The sequence below is a fragment of the Alosa pseudoharengus genome, unplaced genomic scaffold (genome assembly GCF_046254945.1).
Source record: "Alosa pseudoharengus isolate Yale_2024_CS ecotype anadromous, Long Island Sound unplaced genomic scaffold, YU_APseudo_1.1 YU_APseudo_1.1_scf_3, whole genome shotgun sequence".
NCBI classification, from domain to species: Eukaryota; Metazoa; Chordata; class Actinopteri; order Clupeiformes; family Clupeidae; genus Alosa; species Alosa pseudoharengus.
This window is the reverse complement of record NW_027468718.1, coordinates 37,749,706-37,774,115: the sequence shown is the minus strand read 5'-3', so window position 1 is coordinate 37,774,115 and position 24,410 is coordinate 37,749,706. Positions and strand designations below refer to the sequence as shown.

At 41.0% G+C, this 24,410-nt stretch overlaps 2 protein-coding genes across 2 annotated transcripts in view; both read right to left on the bottom strand.

Annotated features, from left to right (window-relative positions):
• The window catches only part of idh1 (isocitrate dehydrogenase (NADP(+)) 1), a 92,920-nt gene extending 69,064 nt beyond the window's left edge, over nt 1–23,856 (bottom strand). The window contains exons 1-4 of the mRNA XM_076264205.1: nt 23,701–23,856; nt 23,071–23,200; nt 5,090–5,381; nt 3,469–3,571 (exon numbers count right to left, since the gene is read on the bottom strand). Coding sequence (XP_076120320.1) covers nt 3,469–3,571; nt 5,090–5,381; nt 23,071–23,192 — 517 coding nt within the window. The 5' untranslated portion in view covers nt 23,193–23,200; nt 23,701–23,856. The remainder of the gene's footprint in view (nt 1–3,468; nt 3,572–5,089; nt 5,382–23,070; nt 23,201–23,700) is intronic.
• vwa8 (von Willebrand factor A domain containing 8) overlaps nt 1–24,410 on the bottom strand; it is an 833,026-nt gene that overhangs the window by 293,722 nt on the left and 514,894 nt on the right. The window lies entirely within an intron of this gene.

Sequence of the window (24,410 nt, the reverse complement as noted above, 5' to 3'; positions counted from 1 at the left end):
TCCAATATGGCGGCCGAATCAATTACGATGACATCACAAGTTGGCTTGGGTCGGCCTAAGGACCTCCAACAGTATTACCAGACACCACTAGTGCGTTTTAATTCTAAACACAACAGCAGTTACAGGCCAAAAGGCATGTTTCTAAATTACAGCGCCCCCTAGAGGTCAAAGGTCACCAGATTTCTTGAGTGTCCCCCTGATTGGGTCCTGAGTCCATGTACAAAGTTTGGTTATGATAGATCAATGGGTTGCTGAGATATGAGCTCACTTCCTGTTTGGCGGCTTCGCCGCAAATTTTGATTGGCTGTTACGGGCGAACGGTTTAAGTTCCGAAGACAAACCACCACAACTTTTGTGAGGCTTGGTCTGAAGATCATGTGTGTCAAGTTTGGTGACGATCGGACAAAATTTGTGACCTGTGAAAAATTAGTTTCACTTTCACTAAAATCCAAAATGGCGGAAAATCCATCATGGCGGAAAATGACGTCATAGGGTGCGTTGAACTCGGACTGGTCCAAGGATTCCAATGGTACCTCATTTTTCAAAATCAGGCCAACGGGTCAGAAGTTACGTGCATGAACGCATGTCCAACTTTGGCCTGTTGGTGGCGCTAGAGCGCTCGGGGTGCGGACTCGAAACTTGGTGAAATTAATCCTGGGACTCAGCCTAATTAGTGTGCCAAATTTCACAACTTTTTACCAGACGGTTCTATGGGCTGCCATAGACTTCAATGGCAGAGGAAAGATGTGTAATAATAATAATAGGAAAAGCTAGAAACACAATGGGTGCCTTCGCAGCTTCGCTGCTTGGCCCCCAATAAGAAAACATAGAAACACAATGGGTGCCTTCGCAGCTTCGCTGCTTGGCCCCCAATAATAATAAGAAATCATAGAAACACAATGGGTGCCTTCGCAGCTTCGCTGCTTGGCCCCCAATTAATAATAAGAAAACTTAAGAAGAACAATAAGTGTGCTGCTTTGCAAGCACACTTAATTATGAGATACTCTCTCATAATTACGAAATAATCTGATTTTTTTTTTTGTGATGTGAATGCAATGCGCCACCGTACCCTGATGCCCGCAAATTAGATAAAATCTCCCGGAATCTAGAGTGAGCGATTAAGAGAGCGAATGCGAGAGTGCATGTGCATGTGGGTGTAGCACGCACCGCACACGACGGGAGAGAGAGAGAGGGTGGTGCGTGTGTGCCTGAGCGCATCCAAGAAAGAGTGGGACAGAAGTACCTTTACAGAGCAAGCAGCTCTGGCCATATCGGCTCTGGCTCACATGATGTACGTAAATGCATTATCGCTTTACTACCCAACACGCGAACAAGAAAGAAAAGAAAAAAGAAACCAATGAGCTTATGTCGCGATTTCCAATAGGTCTAGGCCTAGAGAAAAGACAGCTATGGTAACCTAACAATTAGGATTTGCTCACACTGCTGTTTGGTCGTCCTAAACTTTGACGATCCATACTCGCATTAACTGAATCTTATCAACCCGAACTGCGATATTACAAACAGAGTGACTGTAGGATGCAATGCCTAATCTCACTGCCCTCGGCATAACTGCTAACAGTGCGCCTATTACTGTTAAACACCTGAAAAATATTAAGCTGCTGTTTTCTTTTCATGACGAGCACTACGGCTTAAATGATTGATGACTGAATGGAACGTTGCGTTTTTAAGCACCAGAACTGCTCATCACGTCGTGACAAAGTTTACACCAATCATCATCTTCTAATGTATCCTTATGTTGAGATGTCCATTCTCTATGCCCTAGGCTATCATTTGTGCGCAAAGCATGTTTCAATTAAGACAGTATACAAGCTATTTTTATTGTTGTAATATTGCAGTAAATGTTGAGAAATGGCTTTTTTTCCAGGACGTGTCTGTGTATTCAGTTATCAGTGTTGTGGGAAGATTCCTACCCCTCAGCCTTCATGACAGGTGTGGCTTCTTGTCCTTATTTCACCTCATACTCTTTAGGTTGAGTCATGGATGTAAAAACGTCCAAATTTTCTCATACCACACAGAGCAGGTAGAATTGATTGACTGTCTGTACCCTATCCTGGCTCTTGGCTTTCTTTACCGTCAGTAACAGATGTATTAGGGGCAGCCGTGGCCTACTGGTTAGCACTTCGGACTTGTAGCCGGAGGGTTGCCGGTTCGAACCCCGACCAGTAGGCACGGCTGAAGTGAGCCCTTGAGCAAGGCACCTAACCCCTCAATGCTCCCCGAGAGCCGCTGTTGTTGCAGGCAGCTCACTGCGCCAGGATTAGTGTGTGCTTCACCTCACTGTGTGTTCACTGTGTGCTGAGTGTGTTTCACTAATTCAAGGATTGGGATAAATGAGGAGACCAAATTTCCCTCACGGGATCAAAAGAGTATATATACTTACTTAAACACGCTCTCTCTCTCACACACACACTCTCAGCCCACAATAGCACAGCACCTCTGCCCTAATTCTCATTAGGCATGGGCTTCTTTTCGTCTATGTACGCCAAACACACCTAAAGTGTTTCTACCCAAAGAGCGCAATTTTCATGTCATCTGACAATAGACCACACTTCCAGACAAAGACACTGTACCATTCAGTAACTCCAGCCATTTACATTGGTAATTAAATGACTGGACAGGCTTTTACCTGGCATGCCCTCTAAATAATCTATTAGCAGTGAGGTCACTTTTAAAGATGGGATGGGATTGAAGACTTGGGATGGATTTATACCATTTTGAAAAAAATGTGTGGAAAAAAAATTATGTGTGGGTCTAGGTAAAAAAATTGAATTTTCCTGAAAACTATTGAAATGGATTTATAGCGTTTTGGAAAAGAGCTCCTCACATATAGCCTTAACTCAAAACAGCTGTTAGGCTTATGTCATTTTGATCTGGAAAAAATGTCACATTGCAACCATGCTTAAATTCTGCTCACATGCATATTTATTATAATGTATTATAATACAATATTCAGTATTGAATGCTTAGCTGGAATAAACCCTGAACGATATATAATTTTTTTATGATATCCCTAATGTTTAGACATCTCTATATTTTAATTTATTAAACCAGTAACCAATTCTTCAGCCAACTGTCCTATATTCTGAAATATAATTCTCTGTTCTGAGTGGTAGTTACTAGGTTGCTACTTGACAGGAATTAGATTTCTACTTGTACTTACATCATGGTATTGTTCATTCCTCCAATACTGAATAATCCGAGTGGATAATTGAGATCTACTCGTCGGAACCCACATCTATACAACTATCCACTTAACAGCAAAATGTATGACACAAGTTAGTGTCCAGGAACAGGTGTAGGACAGACCTATTACATTGGTGGTGTAATGTTGGCCATTCCAACTTAGACCTGTGTGGAACTACCATTACCATCACCTCGGTCATACACAAGAAAATGTCAACCAACATAATCAATTGTGGATTCATCAACATATAGGTATTTGCCTACCTTCAAAATCATGTATAACAAAAGTCACTGGGGGCCCATTCAATGGTGTGTATTTCATCTCAACCTTTCCAGGTCCAGAAACCACAAAGTCTGTTGCTTTGTACTGTAGAAAGAGGTGAAAGTTAAAGGAATACATTAATAACTTCATAAAATACCATGAACAAATCACAGGAGATATCTAGACGTAAACTTCTCGTACTTCTCAAATTAAAAAAATAATCTTTATTCATGACATTCTAAAGGCCTTATTGAGCCTAAATTGTGGATGGTATGTTTACTATGTTTACTTCAGAGCACAAGACTTATCATAAAACTAATTTTCTAAACACTGGACAGAAATTGTGGCCTAAAAAATGTTGACAATAGGAAACGTATGAGGATTGGTCTGAAGATCATCAGTGCAGTGTACAAACTCTGTGACCTGTGAAAACTTGTAATTGATTTTGGTGTGTTAACGTCACCATAATTTTATTTGAACCTAGGGCATATGGTTCAAAAGTTACGGACATGGATGGAACTCCAGATTTGACCCACTGCTGGCACTACAGCACTTCAGGTTCAGACATGACACTTGAAATTAATACACATTAAATTAATCGAGTGACCGTCCCCAATCAGTCTAGCAAATGTTACAACTTTTTACCATACGCTGTAAACTCTCAATACAGTGGAAAGAAGATGAATAAATATAGCTGCAAGTAGCAATGAGCGGTTCAAGCAGCCAACAGGCCCAGAGTTGCCATGGCAACTTGAGGCTATTACATCAGACATATGGTTGTAAGTGTGGGTATCATATCTGCTAGGTACATCATAATGGAATGACATGTCGCCACCTCATTCGTCCAAAGTCAAAAGTAGAATTCCGGAGTTACAGCCATACACTATAAAGGTTGAAATGTTACGAGGTTAAGCTTTTATGATATTAACCCTTTGCAGACGGCTCATTCTAAATTCGGTACCCCAATACCGGAGACGTTCAGTCTAATAGCTCCGCCATGCCCCAACCGATTTTCTTAATGGAAACTTCCTTATAAATGTCACATCATAAGCTTTCTGGGGATATGATTGGTTAAGGGATTTGTGGCGCGAATTTCTTTTACTACGTGAAGATAAAATCAAGAGTTGATGTCTCTTTCCACTAGAGGAGCAAGCAGCACTATGCATCGTTCATCTTCACATCATCTGAAGGAGAAACAGCTGGATCAACTAAGGTAAAAACAAGTCTTTTATGTTATTATTACTTGTTATTACTTTATTAAAATCATTTTTAAAAGTTATTTTTGCAGGTAATAACACTGTGTACAGTATGTATGGCCGTAACATAATGCCTGTGTGAGTTCATTTCAGCTGATAATGATAGCTGCCATTTTAGCACACCGTAACCTTTAGTGAACTTATTATTTTTAGTCATTTTTGGGGGGTTACTATATGTCAACCAAGATTAGAGACCTACTAAGACTGACACTTTAAACTCTAGCTTGTCAAACATCTGATATGAATGACAATGACGTTTTGTTACCGACGTGAGGACTATGTTGATCACTGATGGTGTAATGTAAGGATTTTATTCATTGCTTTTTTAAATATGAATAGACGGAGGAGAAAAATAGACCCGTGATACCTGATCACCATGAGCATGTCTACCTATGATGATTGGCTTGATCCAGCCAGGAACTAGCCGTGGGATGTTTTGACAGATGATGGCCTCACGGAACACTGTGCCGCCCAGGATGTTGCGGATAGTGCCATTGGGTGATCGCCACATTTGTTTTAGCTTGAATTCCTCCACACGCTTCTCATCTGGAGTTATGGTGGCACATTTGATGCCCACATTGTATTTCTGAACAGCCTCAGCTGCATCCACGGTCACCTGATCGTCAGTTGCATCACGATTCTCGATTCCCAGGTCATAGCTGCAAATAATGGGTAAGACGGTAACACTTTAGATTAGATCAGGTGATTGTGACAGGGACTGAGGAAGCTACCTAAGGAACACCATCAAATAATAAAAAAAAAGTGTGATTTCCACAATGAAATGTTGTGTATACATAGGTATGGACCACCAGCAAGTAAAGAAAACATAATTTCAGATTTAATAGCACTTATTACAGTATACGGCTCTTCATGATGCTAGTAGAACGCTTCATTTACTTGAATGGGATTTCCCATCGTTCTACGGTCAAATATATTCATGTAATTACCACTGAATCATATAATTACCGCTGTCAATGGCAACGGGTTTTGTGCTTCTGATTTACGTCTTTCATATCACTCCGGAAGTAGTCTGGTCACTTCTTGTAATGGAACTTCAGTTGATCAGCTGTGTTCTAAAGAATGTTTGATTCAAGTTCAGCATGTGTTGCGAACTATTTGTTTCTCAGTAAAGCCACAATGAAACGGTAACAAATAAATGTAAAGAGACATATAATGTGCAGTGACGTTGGAAGTGGGGGTGCAGTGCGTGCGGTCGCACCCCCACCCGCGAAGCACACTAAGACACTTGTAATTTTCCTTGTAGACAGGCCCATGGCTACACTAGACAGGCAACTGTGTTCTGTTCCCAGAGCATGCTTTCTCTGTCTATGATCTGCAGGCTTAGGGCCTCCTCGACAAGGAGATTGTCAACCAATGGGAAAACACGTATACCATAGCCCTCATTGCAGCTGTGGCCACATAGTTCACCTGGAACCAATAATCAAGGTAGTATACACCTTTGCCTCTGGCTTAATAAGTCATCAGTGGAGTCACATATACATTCTGACATTACCACCAATGGCAGAGTGTTCTCCTACACTTCCGCATTCCCAATGACCTCTGCTTAAGCAGTGAGTCAGTGGTATTAAGCTGAGTTTGACACAGTGACACCATCAGCGGGACGAGGCTCCCATGTCAGCACAGTGTTTCCCACAGAATTTGATTGCATTTGTGGCGGTAGCATGACTTTGACAACGGGGGGGGGGGGGTTTAGTTAAAGTAAAGGTTCGTACTTCTCCTTGGGACAAGCACTTTTGAGTCTTGGAAAACACTTTTCCATTTACAATTGGATTTTGCAAACATTCACAGTGTCAGAGTCAATAAAATGAGCCCTGCATGAGTAACGAAATTGACAAGCAGCTATAAGTAAGCATGCTAAACTCGACATCCAAACAGTATTCTAACGTTAGTTGAGATACTGCTTGATTGCATAACTTAACTTAGTCTCCTCAATGTACTATGTTGTGATAAGACCTTAGCAGAGTTAACTTTAAATCAGCAGTTTTGAACAAATTTGCGCAGCATTGTCACGATGCTAAGCGGATTTAATAACAATTTAGCCCGCTGTCTTCTATGCAATGGTTCTATGTGGCAACAACAATTCTTCAACAATTGTTAATGTTTTGTTAAATGCACATGTAGAGGAGGGTCAATGGGCTCGTTACGAGAGAGAGCGGGGCGGGGCAAGGAAAGGCTGCAGCATAAACAGCGCAGCTCAATGAAAGGATTTTATCTTATCTTTAATTTAAATAGTACAACATAGAACATTAATGTGTGGCGGCCTGTTTTGATTTCGTAGCACCCCACCACAGATTAGTCAACGTATGGGAAACACTGCTGCATATGGAATTAGAGCCGATAGCGGGTTCCTCGAACACGTCTGTTTCAGCAGCGATACAGGCGAAATGTACTACAAAAACTCTACTCTACAGCGACTGGTTGGTTTGCATACACATTCAGCACAAGGTTTTAAGGCTCAATGAACAGTGGTAGCTCGCTGACGCTGCGTTTTCTTCAATTTGTATAGCCAACGATTGTAATCCTCAGTGGACAGCGGCAACTTGCTGGCGCAAGACAATTCTCACATGTGTGAAGCTGAGGCTCAGAGCAGGCTACAGACGAACTGTTGACATCCAGATTGTAAAAGCAGGCAAAGCACTGCCTGGAGGCAGATAGAGCTTTAACATGTCTGTGCCATTGAACTCCTTCGCATGTTACCCCAAAGGGAGCCACACTCAGTGGTGTGGGCACTCAGTGGTGTGGGCTCTCGATCACTCAAGAGGGGCTACACCCGAGGCTTCGTATGCCAGAGTGATGGTCTCGACCAGCAAGTGAGGAAGGCTCTGCTTTGATCTTGTACGGCCATTTGCCTGACCCTTATAGCAGATGAACAGCTTGTCAGTCCTGCGAAAGATCGGTATGCACAAAGCGCTCGAAGTAGCCATTTCTCTCCCTGATGAACGTTGGGGTATTTCAATTACTCTGCTCTTAAGGGCTAAGGCCAGTGCCTTGGGCTGGTAAAATGGATTCGCGACCATGTGACACCTGATGTGAAATCCAATGGTCAATCACTCACCCACTTGACCACAGTCAGGGCAAGGACGAGGGCTGTTTTGAGTGATGGTAAATTCAGCTCAATTTCTTCCAGAGGCTCGGAGGGTACACTGGAGAGAGCTTTCGGCAACACCGTAAGGTCCCACGGGAGTAATTGTTGTGGTGGTCAGTGGCAGTAGTCACCTCTTAAAGAGTGTGATGCTAGGGGATGCATTCCTGACGCCATGCCACTCCAACCTGTCTTCTCAGTCAGCAATGCCGTGACGAGGCGAACACCGAGTAGCCCTTCTTTGACGAGCAATGCAGTGACGCAGCCTATCGCGCTGTGGAACTGAAGCATTAATCAGTCTGTGGGGAATCATCGGCACTTTGGCTGGCTGAGCTGCCTGGGATGAAGGGACAAAGCTAGCCGCTTCAGGCTAGCCATCAGAGGCAATGAAGGACCTGCCATTACCACCTAGCTTGAAGGGATCAGAAGAATATTTCCCAGACACTGTTTGATACAGTATAAGGCATGCACAACATTCCCCTAGATGCCATTGTAGATGGAGTTCACATTGGTTAGTGTTGACTGAACTCAACAAGAGAGCAGTACATGCCCATCTTCCATAGACAGTACCGCAGCAGGCATCGGATAACTGGCCATGTTTTTTTTTTTCCATTGACCAAGTACTGTTAATTATACACTATAAAACTAATTAGTCAATACTGCCTCTGCATAATATACACACACAGAGGCATCCTGGAGTTAAATCCAAGACTGCCCCTTTTAATTTAACTCTGTGCTAGTCTCGTGAGATTTCAGGCAGATGCTGCATGAATTAACTCACCACAAATGGGATCATTTCCCTTGCAGAAGTTTTGGCCTAATTGGCCTTCCAATGAAATGCAGCGGGCAGGCTACTCTCATGCCTGAACACTCCTATGCGATGGTTCTGCTCAAGCATCTTAGGTTCTTGTGGGGCAGACAGGCTGATGCCAGAACCCTTACAAGCCCGGCTTCCCTCGAGCATGTTAACTTCCCACACATGCAATATGCCCTGTTATCAGAGTCCTGCACGGGTCCGATTTTTTAAATCCACACCCAACCGTACCAGTCTTGTTTAAAACCGCACCCGACCCGTTTTCCGACAACAGACCTAGTTAAATTCCGCACCCGTCCCGACCCACATGAAATAAAACTGACACCCGACCTGCACCCAGCCACATTTAAGAAAATGTTTTTTGCCAGATCATGGAGAGGTAACTAGACTAATTGCAGAACCATTAACACTGCAGATCCAACTTTAGCTGAAGTTGACAGAAGGCCTATCCTACATGATGAAAACATATGCTACCACAATACAACATTCCGAGTCAAGTGATAACCTAACTCTTTTAGGCTAATGCCACGCAATTGCCTAAACTACACAAACAATGTAGGGCTGGGACAACGCGTCGACGTAATCGATTACGTCGACGCAAAAAATACGTCGACGCAAAATATGCGCGTCGATTTATCAGACCCAAAACGCGCGCTGCCAAATATTTTGAATTTTACACCTTCAGTGTTTCCCATACGTTGACTAATCTGTGGTGGGGCGCCACAAAACCGGCCGTCACACATTGATGTTCTATGTTGTACTATTTAAATTAAAGATAAGATAAAATCCTTTGAGCTGCACTTTTTACGCACGCATCCTTTCCCTGCCCCGCCCGCTCTCTCTCGTAACAAGCCTGCTGCCCCTCCTCTGCATGTGCATTTAACACAAAATATTCACGATTGTTGAAGGATTGTTGTTGCCACATAGAAGCATTGCATAGAACACGGCTGGCTAAATTGCTATTAAATCCGCTTAGCATCATGACCATGCTGTGCAAATTTGTTCAAAACTGCTGAAGTCAAGTTAACTCTGCTAAGGTCTATCACAACAGTACATTGAGGAGACTAAACTTAGTTAAGTTATGCAATCAAGCAGTATCTCAAAGCTAACGTTAGAATACTGTTTGGATGTTGAGTTTAGCATGCTTACTTACAGCTGCTTGCCAATTTCGTTACTCAGGGCTCATTTTATTGACTCTGACACTGAATGTTTGCAAAATCCCGATGTAAATGGAAAAGTGTTTTCCAAGACTCAAAAGTGCTTGTCCCAAGGAGAAGTACAAACTGTTATTTGAATTAACTACGTTAGTTCTTGAATTTCCCCTGGGGATCAATAAAGTATCTATCTATCTATCTATCTACGTTATGAATTGCATCCATACATCAGCTGCGTTTTAACTGCGTTAGTGTTATAATTGCAAGGGAACGAACGTCTTAAAGTGACAGGCACTCAATTAGACCTATACACTACTGAACTTTATTGAATGCTACCTCTGACTAAGAATGCATTACTTTGCACTTGTATAGTCTTTTATTTTGGAATTTTAAGAGCAATAAACATATATTGCAATGTTAAGGAATTCATGTTTTTTCATTCAGATATATAAATCAACATGTATAAATTGCTATTAGTCAATTAATGGGGAGATAATCGATAATCGAATCGAAATCGAATCGGACTGAAAAAATGAATCGTTAGATTAATCGATGCATCGAAAAAATAATCGCTAGATTAATCGTTTAAAAAATAATCGTTTATCCCAGCCCTAAAACAATGTCATGTGGCAATATAGCCTACACCGGATTAAACATTAGCCTATAAAACTATACAAATAGGCATTATACAAAGACACCCGTTTGACTCCCTGTTGTGGGGCAGGTAGGCTAGCGCCTGATTTCTTAGACATACAGTAAGTTTCATAAGTCATGGTGAACAAGTTACAAATGTTCCTATTGTTTATTTAATTGTATAAATTGTTCCCCAAAATAGGTGGGGTGTTTGTGTGCTGTGAAACTATTTTCATTTTTTAGCTTAATGCCATTGAGGGAGGGGAAAAATACTGCATTTGATGGTAACGGAATTAAGACAGCATATTTAAACGTTTCTAAAAAAGTCTTTAGATATATGTTTTCTTCATTTTCATGTCAAAACCATGAAAAGGGATATGTATAACATAAAACAACAATAGAAGACAATAAAGATGGTAATATCTTTCACAATTACATTCAGATAGCACAACATTTTAATGCCTGACAATCCACTTGTCATTATCTTCAAAATGCTGGAACGTTTGATGAGGGCACATAGAAACAATCTTTAACCTGTTTTGTAAACTTTAACTGATTGGTAATCATACCAGAGGGGTATTTCACAAAGGCAGAATTAAGACATCCAAGATAAGTGATAAAGCAAGGTCTGACATAGCGTTGTCTGGTCATCCTAGCTCAACTCGCTTCACTAATGCCAATCCAGGATGAGTAGGAGCGACAATGTCAAGCCAGGTGTAAGTAATTCAGGATGTGTGCGCCTTCTCGCTTCTGCTCCAAAGTGCCCACGGTTGGAATAAAAAGATGCGGAAAATAGCGTCATTCACACAAAGTGAACAACCGCTTTTGATATACTGTAGACCAGTGGTTCTCAACCTTTTTTCAGTGATGTACCCCCTGTGAAATATCTTTTCAGCCAAGTACCCCTAACCAGCGCACAAGAATTACCGCTACGCTTCAACCACGACGCCATCGTTTGAGTTTTGACAGTGAATGACAGGTGATGGCGGGTGGCATGTGACAGGTTGGGTCGAACCATCCTGGTATGGGGGTGACTCTGGGTTTTTCAGGATAATGAAATTGAATAGCCTACTGAAATATAAAATTCATTTTATGAACTTATATTTTCCTGAAATATTTATTAAATAATTGTTTTTAAAAGTATTTTTGCATGGATTCTACTTTTCAAATATATGTATATACTGCTCTCTTGTATATTTATTTTGATATTTAAAGAATTAAAAATATAAAAAGCGTTTTATACAAATTCTTATATTTTGACATACACCACAGCAAGCTCATAGCTCTACATGCATTTCATGTGTGTGTAGGGCAGACTGTCCTGAATATGGCAATATCATTACTATGATGGAGGGATTCTCTGGGGCTGAGCAATTTACAGTAGGGCTGTCACTTTACGTTCGAAAATCGATTGCACAATCGATTGGACTAAACAACACAAGTTTAGAAAACTAAAATAGGGAATCGCTATTACTTTTAAACAAAATAAACAAATAAAAAAGATAGGTGTAACAAAATTCACAAACAAGAATATAAGAATATAAAAGAATTCCGAAGTGCAGTAAGCATTGCGAAAGCTAAAAAGAAAATTCCCACCAATTTTACGCACCGGGAACAGCTGTTTCTGTCAGCTGCTGTGCTGCTCGTGTTTTGCCAAAAAATGGAGGACAACGCGATCAACCTGTGGGACATGTAGAGAGACGAGTGATGGGCCCTAATAACTTGAGGAGTTCGATGTGGAAGTACTTCGGATTTTTGGTATATCAAACTATGGAGAAGAACAAAGCGGTAGGCTACGCAAACTGTGCAATCGAGTTCTACGTAGGCGAAATTTGTTTGACATTTCTAATCGTAAACACAGACACAGCTACGTTGAAGCCTGCAGTCATGTCACTGATGTAATGGCAGTCCACTCGGCTTACTGGTTTTCGAGAATGTTGCACTTCTGTTTTAGCCTAGAAATCTACTTCTGTTTGTCATTGTGCACGAAACTTCATGCCAATAAATCATCAGAAATATTGCTGGCTTGCATCTACAAGCGCCCTCTTTACGTTTGACCTAATGCCTGTAAGTTGTTTGTGGATTAGCCTATATTTGCCGTTGAAAATGGAAACGTCTTTAGACATAAAAAATCGATTTTACAATCGATTCAATGAACACTTATGTCTCAAAAATCGAACAGGATTTTTTCACAAAAGTGACAGCCCTAATTTACAGACATATGTGGTGTGCGCCTTACAGAAATAAGTGCCATTTTTTTATTTAGTGATTAAAAATGACCTTTCTGCGACTATCTGTGACAGAACTGATCTGACCTGACTGAACCCGAGTTTGCGTGTTAGCCAATGTGTCTATGGTGTCTGCATCTATGATTCTCTACAACTTTTTACTGCATTGCCATGAACAAAGTAAAGGCAAAGGTGTTTCTTTGTCGAACAAATTGGGATGCAATGTGAGCCTTGAATTGGATGCCATGCAAGAATTTGCTAGGATCCCAAAACCGGATTATTAACATTCTTTGCCATAGAGAAACACACAATAGCGTTGGATAATAAACATGCTTTGCCACAAAAACAGACAAAAACGTGAGGTAAGTCGAGCTATATGAAGTTATTATTTTGCGGTCACTTAGTCTGTTTTATAACCCAGAAGGATGTACTTGGTATCAAATGATAGCTCTGTGTCCCCTCTTTCATCAGACATGCGTGGCATATCTATGCGATCACATATGGCAAGCCGATTGAGCATTTATTCTGATATCAGGCATAATTGTCATGTACATGTAAGCCATTTTTGTCAACTAGTTAACTAGTGAGCCATGTTTGTGTGGACTAGTTAACTAGTGAGGGGCCAAAATATGTACACTAGTTAACTAGTGGGAGCCAAAAGGCTCACTAGTTAACTAGTGAACACATTTTAGCTTCACTAGTTAACTAGTGAGAACCAGAAATGCCCACTAGTTAACTAGTAAAGGCCAAAATGCATACCAGTCAGCTAGTTGAAGGCGTTTGGGTGTCACTAGTTAACTAGTGACAGCCAAAAATGTGCACATGTTTACTAGTGAAGGCAAAACACCTCACTAATTAACTAGTTGCAGTAGGTCAATGTCACTAGTTAACTAGTGAACCATAAATGGCTGACTAGCTAGCTAGGTGATGGCAGTAAGCTCACTAGTTAACTAGTTGATGCATCATTTGTCCAAACTAGTTAACTAGTGAGGTCATACATGCAGGGATTAAAAAAAATCGTTTGACTGAACTTTTTTCAGGCCATAAGTCATACGTTGTTCATATCTACCTATAGAGATAGCACCCCTTTTGCGGTCGCGACCTATAGGTTTTTAAAGTACAAAAAGATGCAAACAGCAAAGTAAAGGGAGTATTCGCCTTATTCACATGGCGGCCATTGTTTAAACCAAAACGAGGCTACAAGGTACACTTACTATATAATTAATGCCACCTACAGGTGAATGCATAGAACAATCCTATGGTTTGTGTACCCTGTAGCCTCGTTTTAGCCGCCAATGGCCGCCATGTGAATAAGGCGAATTGAGAGTGTTCTTGATTGAGATTGTACGGAGCCCGTGAGGTGACATGAAAAAAAAAAAAACGAAGGTAAAAAAAAAAAAAACTGAGAAAAGGTATGTACTTGGGACAAACACTGACTAGGTTTGCGAGATCTTGAGTTTGTTTTGCGAGATCTCGAGTTTCTTTTGCGAGATATTGACTTTCTTTTTGCGAGATCTCGAGTTTCTTTTGCGAGATATTGACTTTCTTTTGCGAGATCTCGAGTTTCTTTTGCGAGATCTTGACTTTCTTTTGCGAGTCTCGCAAATCCATCAATGCATTATGAGAACCACTAGAAATGTTCCGGAGAGCTTTAGCCACTGAAATTAGGTTGCAGTTCCTTATTTTGGCATCTGCGTTGGTCTGAGGTTGCGTAGTCAGGATGCGATTTGTGAAAAAAGCCGAGGGGGGAGGGGGCGTCATCGCTCCTACACATCACTCCATCCTAAACCTCGATTTCAATAGTCAATTTGATTTTAGAGGCTTTAAAAATATGAAGTTTCGTTTCTCTTTCTTTAACTTGTTTAGCTGTATTCTCCAGTGCAGTGAACAAGCCGCTGCATTCTGCAGTGAGTCAAGACCAGAAGTTAACGTTACCGGCACACACGCACAGTGATAGTCTTTTGATTTTAGACAGGGCCGGTTCTACGTTATTCTGTGCCGGGGAGCAACACGCCCACGACCGCAACAGCCATTATGGTCTAGGTATACGCACGCAGCACAGGCGAGCACAGGCTACCAGGAGAAACATCAACCAATTCAGATCAATTAGTTAAAATAATATTGATGAACCATACAATTGCAAGCGACCATGCCACAGCGGGCTACTGTATTAATGTCATCATTGTCCTACCGTATCCTCGAACTCGTCTATTGCCCGAATGTGAAGCCAAGAACCATAGGCCTACCTTCTTTGCGTTCTCTCCCTCCTTTTTTGTATTTTCTATCCTCTGTTTATGTTCTTTTTTCTGGCTACCAAATTTGTTTACAGCCATTTTCCCACTAGTTTTGCCTACCAAGCATACGCGTAGCCACGGCCAGGCCTGTCTACTTGTCAGTCTTGCCCGTCCAATTAGGCTTTCCTTCGTTTACGTTCACCATCTAAAAAAGACGCGCAAGTCAACACTGCTCTGATAGTTCAAGAATCAGTAAAATCGCGTAGGCTACAGCCGGCAGCTTCGTAATTGTCAGGTGTGATGAAATGCGTTCATATTCCACTTTTTATGTCATAAACGCTGCATGCCTATGAAAAGGCTTTGCAGTAGGATTGTCCGATGCCCAAGCTGTTGCTTCAATTTGTGTTTTAATTTATGCAACGCACCGATGCTGGGTTCATGCAGTTTTGCGCAAGTTTAAAATGTTTAGCCGACATCATAATGTGTCATTTTTGTACAATAAGTAGAGTTTAGATTCTCTGCCCGAGCCCGAACTTGACCCGACCCGACCCGACCCGCGGGCCGGGTCGGGCCGATATTTCCAGCCACTATCCTCGGGCCGGGCCGGGCCGGGCCGGGTCCTTGATCAAACTTTTTTTTTTTTTTTTTTCCTAATCATTAGCCTACTTGGGTGGGGAAATATTTTATATTTATCAAAGTAGGCCTAAGTAACAAGTGTATACAAAGTTATACAAGTTAGGCTCAGAGTTACAAAATGTCAATTGTAATGTCATCTGCGCAACACGTGTCATGCGCAGCTTCTCCACTCGCACGCATCACACCGGGCCTGCTGTGCTGTATTGTGTAGCTTAAGTGCAACGTCAAGCTTGAAGATGTAAAGAAAAAAAATGAAAACAGGAGAAATAACTTCGAGCAAGTTTGGAGAAAAGTCGGAGGTATGCATTTGTCAGGTATGCTTTGTTGCGTGCATTAAGTGCGCACGATGTTCACCTATGACAGCAAAAAGACTTTAAGATGAACATGAAGCAGGCTTGCCATGGCAGAAATAATGATAGCCAACCTTCAATGTCCTCTTTTGTCACTTCTCCATACACCTGAGCGCGAGGCAAGCCCTCACAGAGAAATGCGTTGCGTTTTGCTGCAGGGACATCATTTTACGTTGTAAGTGGCTTACGTTTCTTCATTCGGATTCATTTGCAATCCATTCCATTCTGAATAAACAAACATAGTTTAGCCTACATTCTTCATCCTCCGTTGCATTATTCATTAATATAATTCTAAACGGATTTCTGTAGCTCAAACAGCTCGGAATTGTAGTTGAGAACGTCAGTTATAATGGCCCACGTATTTAAAAAATGTCGGGTTTAAATCGGGCTCGGGCTCATAATTACAGTTAATGTGTCGGGCCGGGTCGGGCTCGGGCACAATGTGCATGGGCTCGGGTAGGGTCGGGCTTGATTTTTTGGGCCCGATCTAAGCTCTAACAATAAGTTCCACTTTTCATGTCATGAATGTAACATGCCTATGATAAGGCTTTGAAGTTGTCCAATATGGTCAATCAATTGTGTTTCATGTGACGCACCGAAGCTACATTCATGCATTGTTTTGCTCCAGTTGGAAATGTTTTTGCGTAATTTGTCAGCTATGATCAAATGCCTTCAATAAATTCCACATAAATATAACATGCCTATGATTAATGTTTGTATGCCACCCATTTGAAAATTTCTGGCTACGCTACCGAGAACAGAATCTCTCAATCTCACATCTTGACAGGTCACGTCTAACGTAGCCTACTACTCCCCACGGGGGAGGGGTAGCCTAACTTTTGATAAATTTTTAAAAATAAATCGCTATCAGCCAATAGGGAAACTGCCAGAAACAACAAGCAACAACGCTTTAAGCTGGTAAGTGAGACACATCGATGAATGCACACTTAATGCAGAATCACCACAGAAAGCGTTTATTTGATTAGGCTATTTATTTTTCTGCCCCCCCCCCCCAGTATGCGCGAAGCCCGTTAGTTTTGCTTTTGTTCGCCGCATGCTGGCAAAACAAGGCACTGCAACGTAATTTCAGTGACTGAAGTTCTCCAGAACGTTTGTGGTTCTGCATTGATGGATTTGCGAGATCTCGCAAAAGAAAGTCAATATCTCGCAAAAGAAACTCGAGATCTCGCAAAAGAAAGTCAATATCTCGCAAAAGAAACTCGAGATCTCGCAAAACAAACTCAATACCTCGGAAAGCAAACTTTAATCCTTGTACATGTATACTAGTAAACTAGTTCAAGACACTAGTCAACTAGTGGCACAGAATTCAAATTAGGAGGCAGAGAATTCCGGAAATTGAGGCTTTCTATTGGCTCCCTATGTCCAAATAGAACATGACAACCAATCACAGTGCAGAATTTGACAAAATCCCACCCACAACATTTGCATGTGGCACACAAGTTAACATGCTGGCCAAAGGAACTCTAGCTAGTAACTAGTGGCTTCAGTGTGACACTTACATGTAAACTAGTGAAGGCAGAACTGCTCACTAGTGAAGACACAAATGCCCACTAGTTAACTAGTAAGGTCTAAAAAGTGTCACTAGTTTACTAGTGTGCACCAAAACACCCACTAGTGAACTAGTGATGGCAATTTCCATTCGACTAGTTAACTAGTGAGGTGCAAAAAGTGTCACTAGTTTACTAGTGTGCCCCAAAATGCCCACTAGTTAACTAGTGAAGGCCATTTCAGCCCCACTAGTTAACTAGTGAGATGCCAAAATGGTCACTTGTTAACATGTAAAGGCCAAAATACCCACTAGTTTATTAGTGAGGGTGTTGTGGGCCTTAGTAGTTAACTAGTGGCATGCATATTTTGTTCACTAGTGGAACAATTTAAGTCTCACTAGTTTGCATGTGTGGCAGTGAAGCAGCTCAGTAGTTAACTAGTGCGCACAAGACACACACTAGTGGCTGTTTTTGGAGCTATCTAGTTCACTAGTAATGCAAAAGGTACTGTTACTAGTTAACTAGTGACACATTGGCCTTCACTAGTTAACTAGTTGACATGTTTGGCCTTACTAGTTTACTAGTAATGGAACAGGACATGCTCACTAGTTAACTAGTGAGCATATCTGCATTATTAATGCCTTTCACTAGCTTATAGAGGGCATTTTGAGCCTTACATGTTAGCTAGTGAAGACACTGTCCATAATGAACTAGCAGGAGAGAAATGCCCCTCACACTAGTAAACTAGTGGAATTTGAATAAATACACAAACGGCTGGCATTTTGTGCAACTAGTTAACTAGTGGGACATAACACTAGTTAACTAGTGCGCAATGTCGCACTTGCATGCAAATGAAGAAGGCGGAACAAGGATTTTGATTGGTCCATTTAGGACTCAGAAACCTAGAAAACATGGCTGACTTCGTCCAGGCTGTTCTAAGAGCAAACTTTTATAAACTAAGATCGTTTGAGCATAAAAATATGTTTTGATAACATGTCTAGTGACACAGTTGTGGTGTATTGCTGTAATCTTCGTTCAGTTAATGTCTACAATCTTTAGTTTTTCAGTTATTAGTCTGAAAATCGCCTCCCCACTCTCTATTAATCCCATACAAACCGAATTTGGCTGCAGTTCACCAGAGTTCACCTAGATGGCGATCGCGGGCGAGTCCAAAATACATGGGGTCCTATGGAGCTACATGGCTACATTTATTGTTTTCACCTATTTAACAACTGAAACCCTCAGATTTTATTTTATTTTTCGCAAAATGGATATGGATTATCAATCAAAAGTGAAATAATCCGGGAGTCATGTCCTTTCGTTTTCTTACAGGTTGGGTCGTTGTTGCCCATAACACGCTAGCATTGATGCTATGCTATGCTATGATCATGCTAATGAATGACGTCATTGACACGTTTGACAGGCTTTTTAGAACAATTAAGTGACTTTAAAAAATATAATACTCAACCAAGTGTATTGTCTTTGCCTCCCCTTTCAAATACAATATTCAAATTATTTGAAAAAAAAATTATATCCCGAGAGAAGTGGATTATGAGGGGTACAGCTCCATAGACCTCCATTCATTCTGGACTCGCCCGCGAGCGCCCCTAGATGCAGTACCACACCGGAAGCGTTCCGAGAGTGAAGGTTCTCCCCCTATTAGACATTCTCTGGTAACATGAACATTGATGATAGCATTGCTGATGTGGCAAGACTAGCTCAAGTGGTTAAGCAGCAGGAGATCATGTGGGAGACCAGGGTTCAATTCCTTAGAAGTGCATGAAGTTTTTTTCTTAAGCTTTTAATTACTTTTGAAACCATGTGCAGTTAATGTGTGCAGTTAATGTGTACAATCTTTTGTTTTTCAGTTATTAATCAGAAAAGCACGACTGAATGTATACATATATCTGTGGTTGCCTAGCAACAAAGAATAATATTAAAATCGATCCCTTAAATCTTTGATGTGGATCACTAAGAGCTAACTTGTTAAAGCATGGGGTTTCCCTGTTATTATTAAAAAACATTTTGACAGAATATGAGATACTGCATACTGCAGGCTCTGCTTTACTATCTATACTGAAGTACCGTTGCAGAGCAGTGTGTCACTTTAGCCACTAGGGGCACCCATCAGGACCTGATCGCGAGGCTATGAACAGTAAATTTACATTTAGACTGGGTGGGATTCTTACATAATACCCAATAGGAGTCTTCTACCCACCCTCTCATCAGAATTTGCATAATAGCCGTTTCAGGCACTAGTTAACTAGTGAGCTGCTTCACTGCCACACATGCAAACTAGTGAGACTTTAATTGTTCCACTAGTTAACTAGTGGACAAAAACGGTCAGCTTGTTTCTCTTTTTAGGTGTAACTAGTTAACTAGTGAACAAAATATACATGCCACTAGTTAACTAGTAAGGCCTACAACACCCTCACTAGTAAACTAGAGGGTATTTTTGCCTTTACATGTTAACAAGTGACCATTTTGGCATCTCACTAGTTAACTAGTGGGGCTGAAATAGTGACTAGTGTGAATTTAGGCTTCAACTAGTTTACTAGTATACATTTATGACCTCACTAGTTAACTAGTTTGGACAAAGGATGCATCACGTAGTTAACTAGTGAGCCTGCTGCCATCACCTAGCTAGCTAGTAAGCCATTTATGGTTCACTAGTTAACTAGTGACATTGACCTACTCCAACTAGTTAACTAATGAGGAGTTTTGCCTTCACTAGTAAACATGTGCACATTTTTGGCTGTCACTAGTTATCTAGTGAGACCCAAAAGCCTTCAACTAGCTGACTGGTATGCATTTTGGCCTTTAATAGTTAACTAGTGGACATTTGTGTCTCTCACTAGTTAACTAGTGAAGCTAATATGTGTTCACTAGTTAACTAGTGGGCATTTATGCTGTCACTAGTTAACTAGTGTGCACAAACATGGCTCACTAGTTAACTAGTTGACAAAATTGGCTTGCATGTTGGCCTGATATCAAGATATCAGAATAAATGCTGAAGAGGCTGGCCAAATTACATAGAAGTTAACAAGTGGGAATTTGACATTCAGTAGTCAGCTAGTAAAATTTTTTTTACCTTACTAGTTGACTAGTAAAATATAGAAGTCTTTAAACTAGTTAACTAGTGAACATTTCAGTGTCCACTAGTTAACTAGTGAACATGCTGAGCATATGAAACATGTGAACTAGTTAACTAGAGAGATTTTGGGCCTTACTAGTTAACTAGTGAGCATTTTGGCCGTCACTAGTTAACTAGTTCACACAGAAATGGCTCACTAGTTAACTAGTGGACAGAAATGGCTTGCATGTACATGACAATTATGCCTGATATCAAGATATCTGAATAAATGCTCAATCGGCTTGCCATAATCACAGGTCCGCGAGTAATTCTAACGAGAGTTATGGGTGTGCAGCGTTGTTTTTTGTACATGACGTTATTATTTTGCAGACACTTCGTCTGTTTTCATAAGCCAGAAAGATCGACATACTTGGTACCAATGGATAGCCCCGTGTCTCCTCTTTCATCTGATATGCTTGCCATATCTATGCGTTCACGGGTTCGCGAGTAATTCAAACGAGAGTATATTGGGTGCGCAGGTGAACGCAGAGAAGTGTAGACTGTAAATATGATGCAATTTGATTTAATTTCATGATTTTTGTTTTTTTATTTTCATACTTTGGCGTACAGACAAATGCGTGGTCTAGTTGGAAAGCCCCACTTCTGCTCTGTCACACAATAACGGTTTCATCTCGCTGTGATGAACAGTTGCGGAGTAATGTAACAGAGAAGAAAGGGTTTGTTTTTTGACAGACTTTGCAATTGGGTTCTAAGGGTTAAAATCTCACGTACCCCCTGGAGTGCCTTCACGTACCCCCAGGGTTACGCGTACCCCCATTTGGTAGACCAACTGAATGCAAATTGACGTATGCACCCACGTGTGAGTGCTTCCTTGTCTCAGCACGCAACATCATTAAGAAAGCGCTTGCCACTGCAAAGATATGATATACCTTAATATTATAGTTGAAAATACCTTCGAAAACTTGCCCTTCCACTTCCAATCAACTACAGTAGGCTATTCATCAAACATCTATCAATAAAATAAGCAAACAATGAGTAGGCCTATGTTAATAATTATAAGGCTATCACAATTAAAACAATAACCATATGGTAGTAGGCAGACAATCTGTTTTGTTTTGCGAGCAAATACATTTAGCAAATAGTTTATAACTGGAATAAAGCTCCTTAAAAATTAGCACGGAGGTCTGATGTGAATGACAGCTAGCTGAACCAATAAGACGACATAATTACCATTAGAATTAACTTAGCTTGGCTGTTAGCCTGGTCGGGACCAGGCTAGGTGCAGAGAATAAATTCCCATGGTAACTTATGTGCCATCTCTTTTGTGAAACCAAGTCAAGGCTAAATTCATCCAGGATAACCTAAAAATCCCAGCTTAATCCCTTATCTAGGTTTTGTGAAATACCCCTCAGATGTGTTTTGTAGAGATGTATAAAGTTTTATTTTTTACCCTAGATGTTAACATGCATGTGATCTTCCCCAGAGGCTAATAGAGAGGAGAAATGGACAGGTGATAGGTTGCAGAGGTTGTGTTGGAAGACCATGGATGGAAGAACAGAGGGCCGTTCCGTGAGGCACAGATTGAACCAAATTAATTCATGTGAGAGATGCAGCGATGTAACTGTTACGTCATCTGTGTCACAGTTTTGAGCGAGAATGAGATCAAGCTCTTTGCTTGCTATGTGAGTCCGAGGGCTGTGGACCCGTTGTAGCTCAAAGGCATGTATGAGAGATAAGAAGTCCACAGTTTGGATTACCTAAGTCAGTGTTTCTTAAAGGGTGGTTCGCAAGCTATCTCAAGTGGTCCGCGAGCAGACGTGGTAAAATATAATATAGATGAGTTGTTTGCAATATTGAACCAACTTGTATGTAAATCCAAACAGTTCTGCAACACTGCCTATGTAAGCTACGCCAATTTAAATCATATTGAATTCTCTGACACAATAAGCAAGGTGCAAAGACAATAGGCAAGGTGGTTCAGTGAGTAGGCCTATTGTGTAATATACTGTTGAAGTAGATCAACTTTTTTTGTTTGTTTTTTTTTAGCTAGGTGAGGGTTTTTTTTATTGGTTAAGTGGTCCTTGGTCTGAAAAAGTTGGGAAACACTGATCTGGATGTTCATGTCAGATCCACACTACTTGTGGCTATTCTTTAACAAATGTTTTTATTTTATTTATTTTTTTGTCAATTTTGTTGTGTATGTACCTCACTGTGCTTCAACATTGTGTGCACATCTACACAAGATTATAAAATGTTATAGAAGTTGTTGCTGATCTGGCAAGCTGTACAAATGATCAGATGCTGTATTTGATTGTTTCATATTCAGATTGTTGTTAAATGCAGTGCTCAAAATGCCATGCCTATATGTAAATAAGGTGATGCAAATACTTGCAGAGATTTGTGCTAAAAGCCTGAAATGCTAGTCTGGAGTTATGCCATGATATAATGCACTTTGGCCAGGCTCTAACAATTTTCTGTGCAAAAGGTCATTGACATATCACGTGGCCAGAACTGGCAGGTCTAATATCTAAAGAGCAAGCAAGCTTGTTAAACCAGAATTGAGATGGCATGTTTGTCTGACACAGACGTCTCACCTATGTAACTCCATGTCAACGTAGGGAAAGATTAGCTTTTCTTTGATCAGCTCCCAAATAATTCTGGTCATTTCATCTCCTTGCATTTCAACCACAGGTCCTGCCTTGATTTTCTTTGACATTTCAAAACCTGTGTCAATAAAGAGAAATAGTCCATTGTCATTGTGCTATGTTGGTAATCATGTGTAGCCTACATCAGTGAAAAAGCATAAGCACCAAACTACCGGAGGACAATCAAATATTTCGAAACACGAATGGACGGCATGACACGCATGACACGGAGGGAAGGAAAAACATCAAGAATTTATCTCATATGTCTGCTGAATAACAAGTGTATGGAAGCTTGACAATGCACAAAACAGTCCCTTTCTAAGACAGAATTCACTGATGCCACATATTTCTATTCCGGTCACGACATGTCCTGCAGTAGGCTAGTCAATTGCTCGAACATTTTCGTAACGTTATACTTAGACTCACAGACTTTATAGAAGTTATTGAAGCGTTATTTCTTCATTGACCATTCACAATAGCTAACCAAGTTAGCATTTCGTTTGCTACTGACAATATAAAATGAAGGCTGGGATTATACAGCAAGAAACTTTTAATGCAGCTTTATCCGCATACTCTTACCTTGCTCTGGACGTAAACACAGAAAACAATAGTGGTAATAACAGGTAGCTAGTTCTTTTTCAGACTTTCAGACTGCTAAAGGACAGCTGACTACTACTGCAACGTCAGTGGTATGAGCTTACTGCCAGGACCCGTCTATGGCCCGTTTACTATGGCCTGTTCACTTCCCCGCCCCTCCTCCGAGAGGGCGTAGTTTCCGGAAGTAAGTTTCCCATTCATTTATCCCATCGAAGTCTGGGAAAATCCGTATTAAAGAGTTTTAGACCATGAGCTAACGAGCTACAACGTAACTCATGAGCATACAACCAGAGAATGTCTAATAAGGATACAACATATCATTTCGAGTGAAAAAACGAACAGAAAATCCCCCAAAAATATAAGACTATGTACATATTTTCATGTCGAGCGAAGGAACTACTCATCCCATAAACCACCGCGCCTCTTCCAATCTGACAGCCACGCACAACTTTTCCTTCAGTTAGTTCAATCAGAGGCCATAGATGGTGCATTCAGAGCACCTCGGAATGACAAGGACCGCCCCCATGGCTACTTTGTTTTTCCGACAGCAAGTGTTCAAGTGCTTTGCCATCGAATGTGTGACAAACACGGATGCCACAACAAAGGTTAAAACATATACTCACTAATCCTAAAAAAACAACTGTATTTGCTTAAAATATAGTGTAAGATGCTCATGAAAGAAAGATATGCAG